General features: G+C 39.1%; 1 protein-coding gene across 5 annotated transcripts in view; it reads left to right on the top strand.

The window, feature by feature from the left end:
• SINHCAF (SIN3-HDAC complex associated factor) overlaps positions 1-16,989 on the top strand; it is a 46,122-nt gene extending 29,133 nt beyond the window's left edge. For all 5 annotated transcript variants that reach the window (XM_021922158.2, XM_021922159.2, XM_021922161.2 and 2 more), the window contains 4 exons: positions 1,930-2,029; positions 3,338-3,464; positions 9,497-9,647; positions 14,494-16,989. In XM_021922158.2, the coding sequence (XP_021777850.1) occupies positions 1,930-2,029; positions 3,338-3,464; positions 9,497-9,647; positions 14,494-14,653 (538 nt within the window). In that variant the 3' untranslated portion in view covers positions 14,654-16,989. The remainder of the gene's footprint in view (positions 1-1,929; positions 2,030-3,337; positions 3,465-9,496; positions 9,648-14,493) is intronic.
• Positions 16,990-17,246: the final 257 nt, after the last annotated feature.

Raw genomic sequence — 17,246 nt, 5'->3', positions numbered from 1 at the left:
GAGGCTGAAGTGAGAGGATCACCTGAGCCTGGGAGGTTGAGGAAATGAAGATACTAAAATAAAAATAAAATTTAAAAAGGAATGGTTGGCACAGACCTTTTTGACAACCTTCAGAATAATTACAAAGTCCAGGATTAACAATAAACGATGAACAAATGTTTCGATAAGAAAAGGTGGTGAAAGTAATTTCTAACAGGGGAAGTCATTATTTCTTTCTTTTCTTTTTTAAAGAGACAATGTCTTCCTGTGTTGCCTAGGTTGGAGTGCAGTAACTGTTCACAGGTGTGATCATTGTGCATTACAGCCTTGAACTTTTGGGCTCAAGTGATCCTCCTGTCTGAGCCTCTCAAGTAGCTGGGACTACAGGTGTGCACCAGCAATATAATAGTTTGTTTGTTTGTTTGAGTCAGAGTCTCACTCTGTCACCCAGGCAGAAGTACAGTATCACTATCATGGCTCACTGCAGCCTTGACCTCACTGGCCTCAGGTGATTCTCCCACCTCATTCTCCTGAGTAGCTGGGACTACAGGCATGCACTATCATACCCTGCTAATTTTTCTTATTTTTTTGTAGAGACAGGATTTTGCGATGTTGCCCAGGCTGGTCTCAAACTCCTGGCTGCCTCGGCCTCCTCAAGTGCTGGGATTACAGACATAAGCCATCTCATCTGGCCAGTTTCATTTTTTAAAACTACAATCCTTCTCTGGTTTTGTTTGCTGTGAAACTAGAATATTATGACACATTATTTTACTTGCCAAAGGGTAGCATTTTGATACTTATGAAATAACTACACAGGCCGGGTGTGGTGGCTCACACCTGTAATCCCAGCACTTTGGGAGGCCAAGGCAGACAGATCATTTGAGCCCAGGGGTTGGAGACAAAGCCTGGGCAACATGGTGAAACCCTGTCTCTACAAAAAATAGAAAAATTAGCCAGACGTGGTGGCATGTGCCTGTGGTCCCAGCTACTAGGGAGGCTGAAGTGGAAGGATCACTTGAACCTGGGAAGTTGAGGCTGTAGTGAGCCATAATCCCACCACTGCATTCCAGCCTGGGTGACAGAGTGAGATCCTATTCACCTCCACGCCCTCACCAAAAAAGAAATATATCTACACATTTCAAGAAAGATTGATTAAACAGCATTATTTAAAACCATGATAATCAGAATCTCTTTTAGGTCTTGAGTTTTACTCCTTAATTTTAAAAGCATTTTTTAATTAAATTTCTTTTTTTTTATTTTAAAGTAGAGATGGGGGTCTCCTTTTGTTGCCCAGGCTGGTCTCGAACTCCTGCACTCAGGTGATCTTCCCACCTTGGTCTTCCGACGTGCTGGGATTACAGGTGTGAGCCACCGCACCAGCCTATTTAATTATTTAATTTTTTTTTTTTTTTTTTTGAGATGGAGTCTCACTCTTGTTGCCCAGGCTGGAGTGCAGTAGTGCGATCTTGGCTCACTGCAACCTCTGCTTCCTGGGTTCAAGCGATTCTCCTGCCTAAACCTCCTGAGTAGCTGGGACTACAGGTGTGTGCCAGCAGGCTAATTTTTGTATTTTTAGGAGAGACACAGGATTTCATCATGTTGGCCAGGCTGGTCTCGAACTCCTGACCTCAAGTGATGCACCCGCCTCAGACTCTCAAAGTGCTGGGATTGCTGGCGTGAGCCACCACACCCAGCCTGGCCTATTTAATTTTAAAAGCATTTCTTATTTCAAAATAACCAAATTGCAGTACGTAGAATTGGTTTGTTGAATCTAGAAGATAATTTTATTTCTGAAATATTCTATAGAAACAATGGAATGGGATCATCCAGGATGATTAAATTGTATCTATAAACCATATATAGATACAGTTTTTTTCCCAAAGGAAATGTGCTTGCTTGAATTCTTTAAGGTAAGGGAGACTGATAAAGGTTTGATTGTTTTCTTATCAGATTGCATGAGACTCGTTCAGGAGACATCTGCAATGCCTGTGTCCTGCTTGTGAAAAGATGGAAGAAGTTGCCAGCAGGATCAAAAAAAAACTGGAATCATGTTAGTCCATTTTCTTTTTTTCAATTATACCTCTATTATATTTAAAGTAATATTAATTTCCCCCTAATTTAGGAAGTAATATATCCCTAGGGTAGAAAAGTCTGAAAAGAATAAAGAAAAACACTAGCTGCTGCTCAGATATAATTGCCTAACATTTTGGCATCTTTAGAACAGAATAGCCTGGTATGGCATTTCCTTAAGACTGTATCCAATATCTCCCTTTTGGAGATTCACAGTAAGCATTCACCTATTTTTAGACTTAACTCAGTAATTCCTAGAGTTAATTAGATGTGAATCCTTTTTCTTAAATCTCTTTGGATAACATCATCCTTTGAACTCAGGTTGGTACTAATGAGCACATAGATTTTAGGATCAGACTTGAATTTGAATTTTGCCTTTACCACTACTAGTTGTGGACTTTGGGCAGGTTACATTTATTTGTGAAGTGCAAAGATAATAGCTCTGTTACAGAGCAGCTGTGAGAACTGGATGAGATGATATGTAGAAGGTATAACACATAGTTATCATTCACACTAGCCTTACATTGTCCTTTGATAACAGTGTTATGCTATTATAATAGGTCATGATTTTGAAGATGGTAACAACGTTCTTTTTTACATGGGGTAGAAATCTGCAACTAATAAATGTGAATGAATACCTAAGAAACAGGGCCATATGGGGCGAGATCAATGGCTGGGCTAGACTGTGGGAGAACATGCTATTGCTGTCATATAACTCACCTCAGAGATTAAGGTGTGTAGTGAAAAAAGCATAAAGACCTGAAGACCTTGATTCCAGTCTTTTCCCCTCTCCACCCCTCTTAACCCATTTACTCGCTTGGTAAAATAAGGCAACATGCATAATTTCTCTTTGCCTTGTTTTCCTTCCGTCTAAAATTGGAGTAACAAAAATAGCCCCGTTTATTGCTTTGTATTGAAGATAAAAAGTATGTGAAAGCTTTTCATAAACTGTAAAACATTATCCTGTAGAAATGGAGTTGTTTTTAGGTTTGATTCTTAACCTAGTTGGGTCATCCAGTAACGATTATCCCATATACAAATCTATTTAAATTTTTTTCCAACAGACTCCCACTATTACCCACTTCACAGGAAAGAGTATCTTAAAAAACCCCACTAGATAAATATTATTTATTCCCTTATGTCATGTGATGATTAAAGGTGCACATGGAGGAGTTTCACCCTCTTTTCAGTGTAAAACTGTGGTTCTCAAATAGGCACGGATCTGAACCAAAGGGATACACTAGTATCATTTTAAAAATATTATTAAATATTCAGTATTTTCTTCCAGGTGGTAGATGCAAGGGCTGGACCCAGTCTAAAGACTACATTGAAACCAAAGAAAGTGAAAACTCTATCTGGGAACAGGATAAAAAGCAACCAGATCAGTAAACTGCAGAAGGAATTTAAACGTCATAGTAAGTTTGATATTACAACATTAGTACTTAATAATTGTTTTGTTATTTTTGGCTGGGGGTGGTGTATGGCATGTGTGGATCATTTTTTCCTTTATTGCTTTTCATAAATAGCACTGGAAGGCAATATTGACTTGGTAGAGATGTTACCTTATTTCTGTGAAATCTTAGCACTCTTTCTGATGTTGATGTCTTGAGAGTATTTCTACTAGCTAACCACTTCAGATTGTACTGAGACCACTCTGATGTCTTTACTGACATCTTAATTTTCTAGGAGGTGCATTTCTAGCTCGTTTACTTGATTTTTATCCATAAGGAAATCGAGTCCTGCAGATGTGCAAGAAGGTACGTAAATAATTAGGGGACAATCTGAGACCAAAGCTCAGGTTTTCTGGAAAGTAACTTTAGAAATCATAACTCACATTTTGAAATACAGCCAACCTCAGGGCTTGCTTTCAGGTTTAAGGGGCAGTGTGTTGTGTTGATAGAATAAGAAAGGAATGTCTAATTAATGTCAGGTCACATGCTGTTATTGGAAGTTTTGGGGGATTGCTGTAGTGGCACGTCTGTATTTTGGAATTTAGATTTTAGATTTTGAAAAGGAAATACACTGCATATAATGTTATTGTCTAATAAATATCTCTATTACCCTTGGGGTTTGAAGGAGCATTATTGAACCAAACACATTAGTATTTTTACAGCAAAAAGTAGCAGTATTCACATTTAGTGGAATAAATAGATGGTACATAGGCTAGTCAGGTTTGTTTGCTTATAATCATAGTGTAGGTCATATCAGATTTTGTGGCCAGATAGGTTAGGAATATACTTTGTGTTTCCAGAGCTTTCTCAGAATTGCCGCTAGGGGTTGTGGACCTGTATTGTAGCTCTCAGTACTTATAAAAATCTATAGGGCCCTGTTAGAGAAAACATTATCAATCAAGACAAATGGTTATCATGCTTATTTTAGAATAATGGAAAAAGACATTTAAGTTTAGTGACAGTAAAGTGAGGAGTGCAGGAGAACTCACATTTTTTGAGCATTTTGGTGTACTAAGCACTTTACGTATGTAATGATCTCACTTATTTCCATTTTAGAGCTCAGAATAGGAAGCACGAAGGAGTGATTTAACCTTGATCTGGGCCACTTAATAAGTGGTAGAGATGTAGTAATATATTTAGGTAATATAAATGTGTATATGTATTTTAATTATACATTTCCCTTTCCTAACCAGCTCTCAACCCCGCAGCTCCCTAAAGATTTAACACTACCTTCCTTTCTCACTAGATGTTTTGTTTTATTTTATTTATTTATTTATTTATTTATTTATTTATTTATTTATTTGAAGCAGGGTCTTGCTCTATCACCCAGGCTGGAGTACAGTGGTGTGATCTTGGATCACTGCAGCCTCCGTCTCTCGGGTACAAGCAATTTTTGTGCATAAGCCTCCCGAGTAGCTGGGACTACAGACATGCGCCACCGTGCCTGGCTAATTTTTTGTATTTTTAGTAGAGCTGGGGTTTTGCCATGTAGCCCAGGCTGGTCTCAAACTTAGCTCAAGCAATCCACCCACCTCAGCTTCCCAAAAGTGCTAGGATTACATGCATGAACCATCATACCCGGTCCTCACTAGATGTTTTAATGAACATTTGGGAAACACTAATTTTCTTTTATCACTTGAAGGCGGAGGAACTGATTATTCATATGTATATTCTTAGCCCTTTCCCTTAATTATAGGGAAAGTGATATCTCACTTTTGCCTTACTTAAGGGAATATATTCAGTGCAATTTTAGATTTTTATTGTGAAACTGTGCTGTGTAGTAGTTGGAGACTGAAAATAAATTCCTTTTATAATAAGGTGTGTAGATTGTGGAGGCTCAAACTGAAACAGGGTGTTCACCAGGTACATTATAAATTGCTAGCACCTTTGTGCATTGAAGCAGTTGGGAGACATGTGCATTTTTATATATCACCCACTAAATGGTCTGCGCTTCTGGTTATGTGTTTGCTTCTGTGCATCCTGCACATACCTGGCCTGTATTCTCTTATCTTTCGTTCTTTTTTTTTTGAGATGGAGTCTTATTCTGTCACCCAGGCTGGAGTGCAGTGGCACTATCTCAGCTCACTGGCACTATCTCAGCTCACTGCAACTTCCGCCTCCTGGGTTCAAGTGATTGTCCTGCCTCAGCCTCTTGAGTAGCTGGGATTACAGGCGCCTGCCACCATGCCCAGCTAATTTTTGTATTTTTAGTAGGTACAGGGTTTTGCCATGTTGGCCATGCTGGTCTTGACCTCCTGACCTCAGGTGATCTGCCCTGCTTGGCCTCCCAAAGTCCTGGGATTACAGGCCTGAGCCACCGTGCCCAGCCCTGTATTCTCTTTTCGAGACATTTTGTGGTGTACTGGAAAGGCATTGGACCTAGAGTTATAGGTCTGGATTTGAATTTTGGCTCTTCTTACTAGCAGATGTGTGATTCTGGAGTCACTTGACGTTTAACCGTAATTTTCTAATCAGAGAACTGGGGATAATCAAATAAAAAATGGCTTTGTAAAACAAAATAAATTCCTCTATAAATGTTAGGTATTCTTTTTGTGTCATCCTTTCCAAAATCTGCAGTGATTTCTGCTTGCTGTAAAATATAGTTGAGAATTCCTAGAAAGTGTTTGAAGGTCCTATTTTTGTTTGAGCGAGTCCTGGAGTGTGTTTGGCTTCCACAACTTTGCTTGTTGACTTTGCCTGTTGTCCCTACCGACTTGATGCCATCTAATCACTCCTTGGTGCCTTCCAAATCCTACGTAATTTTTAAGACTTAAAATTGCAGTTTGGGCCAGGCGTGGAGGCTCACACCTGTAATCCCAGCACTTTGGGAGGTCAAAGCAGGAGGATCACCTGAGGTTGGGGGTTCAAGACCAGCCTGACCAACATGGAGAAACCCCGTGTCTACTAAAAATACAATATTAGCTGGGCGTGGTGGTGCATGCCTGTAATCCCAGCTACTGGGGAGGCTGAGGCAGGAGAATTGCTTGAACGCGGGAGGCAGAGGTTGTGGTGAGCCGAGATCACCTCATTGTACTATAGCCTAGGCAATAAGAGTGAAACTCCGTCTCCCAAAACAAAACAAAAAATGGTCAGATAATTGAAATTTCAAATAGTTTAAAGCTATTAAGTACTTCCTAGGGGAGTGAGTTTTCCTCAGCAGCATAGAGGTGTCTGTTGATGTTAGTTATTTAGGAAGTCTTAAACATCCCACTAGACTCATTCTTTTAAAGCCTGCTACTCTTGAGGATTTTGTTTGTTTGCTAAGTTAACATATTAAAAATACTAACGGTGCTTTCTTTGTTTTAGATACCTAATTTTATGCTGTTTTATGTAAATTTTTGTTAATATAAAATATTTGTGAGCTCTATTCAGAAAACATTTTCTTGACTGGGTGTGGTGGCTCACACCTGTAATCCCAGCACTTTGGGAGGCCAGGAGTTCAAGACCAGCCTGGCGAACATGGTGAAATCCTGTCTACTAAAAATACAAAAAAACTAGTTGGGTGTGGTGGTGCACACCTGTAGTTGTAGCTACTCAAAAGGCTGAGGCATGAAAATCTAAGAGGTGGAGGCTGCAGTGAACTGAGATCGTGCCACTGCACTCCTGCCTGGGCGACAGAGTGAGACTCTGTTTTAAATAAGCAAACAAAAACAAACACATTTTCTTGGCTAGGTGTGGTGACTCATGCCTGTAATCCCAGCACTTTGGGAGGCTGAGGTGGGAGGACTGCTTGAGGCTAGGAGTTCAAGACCAGTCTGGGCAAATAATGAGACCTTGTCTCTACTAAAAATTAAAAAAATAACCAGCCGAGTATGGTGGTGTGTGCCTGTAGCCCCAGCTACTCAGGAGACTGAGACAGGAGGATTGCTTGAGCTCAGGAGGTTGAGGCTGCAGCAAGCTGTGGTCATGCCACTGCACTCCAGCCTGGGTGACAGTGAGATCCGGTCTCAAGGAAAACCAAAAGATAAAAATTTTAAAAAATCCAAAGTTTTCTTTAGTCTGTTTCTTTCCATGCAGCATAAAACATAGGATTTGATGTCTTATAAATATTTAATAAGTACTTGATTGGTTATCTGAATTGAAGGATTGCTCTGTCCATGTGTCCTGGGACGGGCAAGGTGTATGGTCGGCCCTACCTGTGTTTATGAGGTTTATGATACTGCTCTTACTGTGACGTGGCAGTACAACAGCCTTATAGCACAATGACTGTTAACCAAGAAACTTATTTTCTGACTTGTACATTTATATGACATCTTCTTCATGTAAACAGGCAAAGTATTAAATCAGCGTTAGCTCTGCATCTAATCAACTGCTTTTATTCCTTATTAAATCAGGATCTTTTGTTTTCCCTTTATAGGTATAATGTCATTATTCTTTGGCTGCTTTCAAGATTTTTCTCTTGGGTTAGTTTATAGAGGTTTAATTATGATGCGTTTTGGCATGGATTTCTTTGGGTTTATTCTGTTTGGGCTTTGGTCAGCTTCTTGAATCTTAGGTTTATGTCTCACCAAATTTGACAAGTTTTCAGCCACTATATTTGAGTACTTTTTCGCCTCTATTCTGTTTTTCCTCTCCCTCCAGGACTGCAGTGACATGAATGTAGATGTGTGTTTGACTAAGCCCCACAGGCTTCTCATGCTCTGTTCATTTGTTTTCTGTGTTGTTCATACTGGGTAATTTCTGTTGTTCTTTCTTCCAGTTCACTGTTTGTTTTCTGCCTCCCCTCCATGTTGCTCAGCCCATCCACTGTGGTTTTTATTTTCTTTATTGTATTTTTTTCAGTTACAAATTTTCCATTTATTTTGTCCTTATAGTTTTCTATCTTATTTTTACTGAGGCTTCCTGTTTCTTTGCCAAGGCTGTGTTTTCATTTATTTCAAACATGTTCATAATTGCTCACTGAAGCATTTTTGTCATGGCTGCTTTAAAATCTTGGTCAGATAATTCTGATGTCTTTGTCATCTTAATGTTGGCCTTTTCATTTAGTTTGAGATCTTCCTGATTCTTGGACTGATGTAATTTTTCTATTGAAACCTGGACATTTTCAGATTATGTTGTGAGACTCTGGGTCTTATTTAACCCTTCTGTTTTAACTGGCTTTTTTGACACCCCTCAGAGCAGGGAAAGAGGGAGGGGCATAACCACCCTGTTACCGCCAGGTGTTAGAATTCTGGTTTCTCTCTCATCCTCCGTTGACCTCTGAGATTGGGGGGAGGGGGAGGCTCCTTGTTACTACTGGGTGTCAGGAGAGTTCAGGCTCCCACTTGGTGAGGGTGGCCTTGTAGTTAGTGGGCCATAACGAAAATCCTGACTTAGCTAGGCTTCCTGTGACACCACCCTGGTGTAGGTGTCGGGGGGCTTCCAAGTCTTGTGAGGGTGGAAATATAGGTTCTTCACCTCAGCCTCTGCTGGGCTTAGGAAAAGTGTCCACAGTTTTTTCTGTGGGTTTGGCTGGAACAGGAAGGTGGTTATTGTCTAGAAACGTTTTCTGTCTGGCTAGGCTGCCCTTTTCCTAGTTCTTTGCTAGAGAGATCAGGCTTTAACTGGGGTTTTGGATTTTTGTTTTGTTTTTGTTTTGATTGTCTGTACCCATTGGCATTTCTGGGTGGCTACTGTGTCACTTCCAAAGCTGGGGATTATAAGGCAAAAGGAAAATCCAGAAAAACTAAGGAACCCACCACCATGGCTTGCCTTGGGTCTTGAGCTCCCTAGATGGTCGTCACCTTTTGGAGTCTTAGGTTTGTTTTATATATAATATCCTGGGATTTTAGTTGTATAAGCAGGAGGAATAGGAAAGGGTATGTCTATTCCATCTTCTTCACTTTTTAAAAAAACATGTTAGTGTGAATATCTTCAAATACCAGTAGTGCATAGAAAATGAATTTTTTTTACTTTTTCTTTTTTACCAACTGATTCAGTGTCTTATGCTGAGGTTTAGTTGCAATTACATGTAATGAAATTGAAAATTTTATTTTTTCTTTTAATCTTTATTGCAGATTCTGATGCTCACAGTACCACCTCAAGTGCCTCCCCAGCTCAATCTCCTTGTTACAGTAACCAGTCAGATGACGGCTCAGATACAGAGATGGCTTCTGGTTCTAACAGAACACCAGTTTTTTCCTTTTTAGATCTCACATACTGGAAAAGGTAAAAGAAACAGAAAATATCTCTCTAACCAGCAAACCATCTTAATTACAGGCAGTGTTTTCCTACTTCCTTAGCAATTAAATGGCATTTGGCAAACAGTTGGTAACACACGATTGCAGTGTATTAAGCAGGAATTGAGCAGAGAAGTGGGATTTTGTATGTTCTTCCTATTAAAATTTATTTAAAATAAAAATCACATCAAGGTACCTACATTTCCTGTTGCTAGATAAGTGGAGTAGAAAGACAATATGCAGTGGAGAGAATCAGTGAAACTAAAAGTTGGTCCTTCAAAAAGACGTGACCAAAAAAGTACTAGAGATAAAGTGGATCAGGAAAAGGAGATGATACACATAAGCAATTTTAGGAGAGAGAAAAGAGACTTAGGTATAGATAAAGCAGACATTTAAAAAACAGGATATTATAGACAACTTTATGCCAATAAATTTGAACATACAGGTGAAGCGGGTACAGTACTAGAAAAAAGGCATCTTGCTAAAGCTGTCTCAAGAAAAAGTGAAAAAACGAGATAATCTCATAATAAATTGATTCGGGCCAGGCGTGGTGGCTCACACCTGTAATCTTAGCATTTTGGGAGGCCAAGGTGAGGGGATTGCTTGAGCCTAGGAGGTTAGGGTTGCAGTAAACTATTACTGCACCACTGCATTCCAGCCTAGTGACAAAGCAAGACTCTATTTCAAAAAAAAAAAAAAGCCACAATATGCAAGTTGTACTAAACATCCAGGAACAGATGATTGGGGCCTATGCACTGGCTTTTCCAGACTGTGGATAAAATAGGGCATAGGCCCCAAGCATTTTTAAGGCTGATATAAATTTGATACCAAAACAATACATCATCTACCACTAGGGTTATTCTAGGTATGTAAGATTGGTTTTTGAACATGAGAAGATCAACTAATATAATTTACCACATTAGCAGTTTCTTTCTTTCTTTCCTTCTTTCTTTCCTTCCTTCCTTCCTTCCTTCCTTCCTTCCTTCCTTCCTTCCTTCCTTCCTTCCTTCCTTCCTTCCTTCCTTCTTTTCCCTTCCTTCCTTCCTTCCTTCCTTCCTTCCTTCCGTCCGTCCGTCCGTCCTTCCTTCCTTCCTTCCCTCCTTCCTTCCGTCCTTCCTTCCTTTTTGAGATGGAGTTTCGCTCTTGTTGCCCAGGCTGGAGTGCAATGGCACGATTTCGGCTCACTGCAACCTCTACCTCCCGGGTTCAAGCGATTCTCCTGCCTCAGCCTCCCGAGTAGCTGGGATTACAGGCGCACACCACCATGCCTGGCTAAATTTTTGTATTTTTAGTAGAAAAGGGGTTTCATTGTTGGTCAGGCTGGTCTCGAACTCCATACCTTAGGTGATCCACCCGTCTCAGCCTCCCAAAGTGTTGGGATTACAGGCGTGAGCCACCGTGCCCAGCCCACATTGATAGGTTCTAAAGAAAGGTATTGTCTTCTTAGTGGTGCAAAGAAGGAGTTTGACAAATTTGAACTTTCCTTTAAGGTTTAAAACAAAACTTCTAGCAAAATAGGAATAGAAGGAAACTTTTTTACTTAGACAACAGGAATCTTACAAAAAGTACCAAAGTACATAATACATAACTGTGATAAAAAGAAAGCATTTTCTCTATGATCAGGAACAAATCAAGGGTGTTGACTATCACCATTTCTATTCAGCATTATACAGAAGGTTCTAACCAATACAATATTGGTAGTAGCAGTGATAGTGGTAGTACCAGTAGTAGTAAACGCTTTAGAACAGTGCCTAGCGCATAGTATGAGTACTTTATAGATGGCTTAAATATATGCATTTATTTAATCTTTTTTTTTTGAGAGTTTCACTCTGTAGCCCAGACTGGAGTACGGTGGTGTTATTTTGGCTCACTGCAATATCTGCCTCCTGAGTTCAAGCGATTCTGCCATTTCAGCCGCCCAAATAGCTGGGTCTACAGGCATGCACCACCATGCCTGGCTAACTTTTGTATTTTAGTAGAGATGGGTTTCGCCATATTGGCCAGGCTGGTCTTGAACTTCTGGCCTCAAGTGATCTGCCTGCCTTGGCCTCCCAAAGTGCTGGGATTACAGGTGTGAGATACTGCACCTGGCCTTACTTAGTCTTTACAACAGTTCTGTGAAGCATTATGTGAAAACAGAGGTACAAAGAGGGAGTACTTTGTTTAAGGTTACACAATAAGTAGAGCAGGATTTAAATCTAGGCAGTTTGGCGTTAGAATGATACATTTTACCCTAGTGTTAGGAAATACAAAATAATGTAGTAGTAAAATATCAAAAACCCTTTGGAGGAGTTATGTAAAAATCATACAATATTGTTGAAGAACATTCATATATATATATGTATGTGTGTGTGTATATATATGTGTGTGTGTATATATATATATACAGAGAGAGAGAGAGAGAGAGAGTCTCACTCTGTCACCCTAGGCTGGAGTGCAGTGGTGCGATCTTGGCTCACCGCAACCTCCACCTCCTGGGTTCAAGGAGTTTTCCTGTCTCAGCCTCCGGAGTAGCTGGGATTACAGGCGTGCACCACCACACCCTGCTGATTTTTGTATTTTTAGTAGAGATGAGGTTTCACCATGTTGGCCAGGCTGATAGTGAACTCCTGACCTCAGGTGATCTGTCCGTCTTGGCCTCCCAAAGTGCTGGGATTATAGGCATGAACCACTGTGCCTGGCCATTGAATAACATTTAAACACACCTAAATAAATTGAGAGGTATAGCACATTCATAGATATTATTAAACTGACTGTTAGGGAGATTATCACTTTGTAGATTCAGGGTAATTGCAGTCAAAACCCCAACATATTTATGGAACTTGACAAGCTAATTTATAATTTATATAGAAAAGCAAAAGGCCCAAAATAGGCATCTTCAGAAGAAAAAGATGTCGATAAACTTTCCCTAACAGAAATCAAGAAGTTATAAAGCCATAGTAATTAATGTGTTTTGGGACTAGGAATAGAAAAATAAACCAGTGGAATAGTATAGAGAGCCTGGAAACAAGCCCATATATGTATATAGCACTTGTTATGTGATACATGATGTGGGGGTGATTGATGGGCGAAAATGGTCTGTTCAATAAGTGTTGCTAGGATATTAAAAACAACATGGTTATTCATGTGAAAAAACTGGGCTTGGTTCCCTACCTCACACCGTAGACAAACACCAATTACAGATGCATTAAAGTAGAAAATAGAATATGACTTTTGAGTGGAAAAGGATTTTTTATGACAAAGTACTAAGCATTTAAAAAAACTTCCAGGTTTGATTACATTATAATTATGAACTTAAATTCATCAAATAACACCATAAAGAAAGTGAAATGATATCCAGCACATATATCTGACAAAGGGTTAGTATCTGGAATATGCAGACAACTACAATGGAAGAAAAAGATAAATCAACAGAAAAATGGACACACTTAGAAAGGAATCACGAAATAACTCATTAAATGATAATGTGTTCAAACTTTTTGAAAATCAAGGAAATACAAATTAAAATTTCAGTGAGATACGGTTTTACACTCATTAGGTTGGTGAAAAAACTAAAATAAAAAATCTATTACCAAATGTTGGAGAGAGGGTATGGAATGATGAGAACACTGTCAGTTATAGGTGTAAATAGTTATAACCATGTAGATAAATGGCCGTTTTTGAGTAAAGTTGAAGATGTTCCCATTCCTAAATGGTAGCAGTATAAACTAGTAAAAACTTTAGAATGTATCCACTTATTTATATATTAAAATAAGGGTAGCTAAATAAAACTGTTATATATTCACAGGGTAGAATATTATACATAAGTCAAAATGAAATAAAGCTCTATAACAGTATGTATGGATCTCAATTAATGTTGACTAAAACATTGCAGAATACATTGTGATTCTGTGTGTGTGTGTGTGTGTAGCGGATAACTGTGCAGTATGATTAGAGATACCAACATATGGTGAAACCATAAGTATAAAGAAAAGGGAGTGATAAACCTACAATTAAGTGGGGAGAGGATGAGATGAGGTGGGATGGGACTGGGGAGGGGCCTGCAGGGGGCTTCATAGGAAATGATCTTCTTTCCCTTAGAATATGTGGTCTGTGGGCATTCTTATTGTGATGCCTTTGCTAACACACACACTTTTTTTTTTTTGAGACAGAGTTTTGCTCTGTCTTCCAGGCTGGAGTGCAGTTGTGTGATTTCAGCTCACTGCAACCTCTGCCTCCTGGGTTCAAGTGATTCTCCTGCCTCAGTCTCCCAAGTAGCTGGGACTCTAGGCACGTGCCACCACGCCTGGCTAATTTTTGCATTTTTGGTAGAGATGGAGTTTTGCAATGTCTGCCAGGCTGGTCTCAAACTCCTGACTTCAAGTTATCTGCCCACCTCAGCCTCCCAAACTTCTGGGATTACAGGTGTATTTTTATCTAGTCAGTATTTAATTAAAAATTACCACTCAAGCACTTAGGAATTGATAAAGAAAAAAAAATTAAATATATAAAAAAATTGCTAGCTGCATCAACCTGTTTATGGTGGCTAATTTTTTTTTCAAGAGTTGGTGATTTTGTAGTTAACAACATCAGGGGCAGCCTTTGAAACTGACTGCTGTCTCTCAAAATGCCATCTTCCTCAACATTTGAGAAGATTCCAGTGTGGCCTTTAAGGGACCTGGGTAATTCCCCTTCTCTAGCTAACTGGGGTTACTCTAGGAGCCCTTTCACTTGGAATGTGCAAGATTGTAGAAGCACAACTGTTTGGTTATATTTGAGCAGTTATAATAAATTTCTTTTGTATTCCTATTTTTCTTCCTTATTAATGTATCTTGTTCTCCATTTTTTTCTTTTAGACAGAAGATATGTTGTGGGATCATCTATAAAGGCCGTTTTGGGGAAGTCCTCATTGACACACATCTCTTCAAGCCTTGCTGCAGCAATAAGAAAGCAGCTGCCGAGAAGCCAGAGGAGCAGGGGCCAGAGCCTCTGCCCATCTCCACTCAGGAGTGGTGACTGAGGTTTTTATGTAGAAGGGGAACAAAAAAAAAAAACATCTAAATTTTGAAAAGACCACAAAGCAAGAAACTGACCCTCTTTTTTTTTTTTTTTTTTTTTTTTGGAGATGGAGTTTTGCTCTTGTTGCCTAGGCTGGAGTGCAGTGCCGTGATCTTAGCTCACTGCAACTTCCGCCTCCCGGGTTCAAGTGATTCTCCTGCCTCAGCCTCCCAAGTAACTGGGTTTATAGGTGCCCACCACCAGACCCAGCTAATTTTTTAGTTTTTGTAGAGACGGGGTTTCACCATGTTGGCCAGGCTGGTCTCAAATTACCCTCCTATTTTTAACTTGGATATCTGCTATTCTGCCAAAACACAATTTCTAGAGTAGTTTTGAATGGGTTGATTTCCCCCAGTCCCACAAACTCTGAAGCCAGTGTCTAGCTTACTAAAAAAAGAGTTGTACATAATATTTAAGATGCTGAGTATTTCATAGGAAAGCTGAATGCTGCTGTAAAGTGCTCTTTAAGTCTTTTTTTTTTTTTTTAATCCCCTTCTAATGAATGAAACTAGGGGAATTTCAGGGGACAGAGATGGGATTTGTTGTATGATAAACTGTATGTAGTTTTTAGTCTTTCTGTATTGAGAAGCAGTGGTTGGGGCATTTTTTAAGATGGCTGGCTACTCTTGTTTTCCCTCACGATAATAAATTTGTCATAACTCAGTAACATGGACTTGCCCCTAGAGGTAGTTGTTGATAATTCTGAAGTATTAAGGTCTTGCCAAGCTTCTGATGATTCAAACCTGTACTACTGATTATTAAGCAGGACAGACTGAGCTTTATGTTGCAAATACCTTGGAGGAGAAAGTAATTTCTAAATGTACAGAGAGGTAACTTGACTATATATGTTGCATCCTGTGCCTCCCTTCATATTAATATTTGATAAAGATTTTAATTTATGTAAAACTTCTAAAGCAGAATCAAAAGCTCCTCTTTGGGAAATGGCAAGTCTTTAGGACAGGCGAGACCCTGTATGAATAGTACCAAAGCATTACCGCATGGTAGAGAGCACACTCTATTAAAAATGTTAAGCTATCTGAAAAATAAAATGTGCAAGTCTTCAGGATGGCACAAAACAAAGGTTAATGCTTTTTGGGGCACATTTCTTAGAGGGCTTGCTGAGTGTGTAAATATAATTGACTTTTGTTTGTGTTACATGACTTTGATGACCATTGAAAATCTGCACAATTCAGTTTCAGCTCTGGATTACTTCCGTTGACCTTTGTGAAGGTTTTTATCTGTGTAGAATGGGTGTTTGACTTGTTTTAGCCTATTAAGTTTTTATTATTTTCTTTCACTCTGTATTAAAAGTAAAATTTACTAAAAGAAAAGAGGTTTGTGTTCATGTTAAATGGTTTTGGTTTGGCTTCTTTTAGTCAGGCTTTCTGAACATTGAGATATCCTGAACTTAGCACTCTTCAATCCTAAGATCCCCATGAAAAGCCTCTCACTGGAACCCAAACCACAGTGTGCTCTTACTGCCTCTTTTCTGAATAGTCAGCAAAAGCATCGCCAGTTCAGTCTTTTCAGAATGAGGGAGAAGCATTTGCCTGCCTTGTCATAACAAGACTCAGTGCTTATTTTTTAAACTGCATTTTAAAAATTGGGTAGTATAATAATAACAAGGAGTAAGCCACCTTTTATAGGCACCCTGTAGTTTTATAGTTCTTAATCTAAACATTTTATAATTCCTTCTTTTGGAAAAAACCTACATGCTACAAGCCACCATATGCACAGACTATACAGTGAGTTGAGTCAGCTCTCCCACAGTCTTTGAGGCGAATTACAAAAGTCCAGCCATTATCATCCTCCTGAGTTATTTTGAAATGATTTTTTTTTTTTGTACATTTTGGTTGCAGTATTGGTGGTAGAATATACTATAATATGGATCATCTCTACTTCTGTATTTATTTATTTATTACTAGACCTCAACCACAGTCTTCTTTTTCCCCTTCCACCTCTCTTTGCCTGTAGGATGTACTGTATGTAGTCATGCACTTTGTATTAATATATTAGAAATCTACAGATCTGTTTTGTACTTTTTATACTGTTGGATACTTATAATCAAAACTTTTACTAGGGTATTGAATAAATCTAGTCTTATTAGAAAATAAAAGGAGCTGTTTTGTGGCTTTGTTTGACAGGTCTTCAGTAAGAATAATGTTTTTGGCCTTCACATATACTCAGTTTAAGTGCTTAGTATTAATAACAAGCCATGAAGGGAATAAATTCCTCTGTACTGAGACATAGACTTTCGAATAAAAGACATTTTAACTGATGTGCACAATTATTAATCTAGTGGATAAGATGGATTTAAAAGGAAGAACAAAATGTTCCCAGTACTTTTTACTGTCTGTGGGTTTATTACTGTCTATGGGCATATGGGAAACATAGTTGAGACTTTAGGGAAACTATAAAAGTTGGAAGGGTGGTGGCATCAGGGGCTGGACCCTGGTTCTCAAGTTCCTAGCTCTGCTCTTTGTTAGTCATATGAGTTAAATAATTAATGGGAATATTTACGTCACAGGATTATGAGGAATCCTAAGAGGTG

Source organism: Papio anubis, chromosome 9 (genome assembly GCF_008728515.1).
Source record: "Papio anubis isolate 15944 chromosome 9, Panubis1.0, whole genome shotgun sequence".
NCBI classification, from domain to species: Eukaryota; Metazoa; Chordata; class Mammalia; order Primates; family Cercopithecidae; genus Papio; species Papio anubis.
The sequence above is the reverse complement of the archived record's forward strand: the minus strand, read 5'-3'. Positions and strand labels throughout refer to the sequence as shown.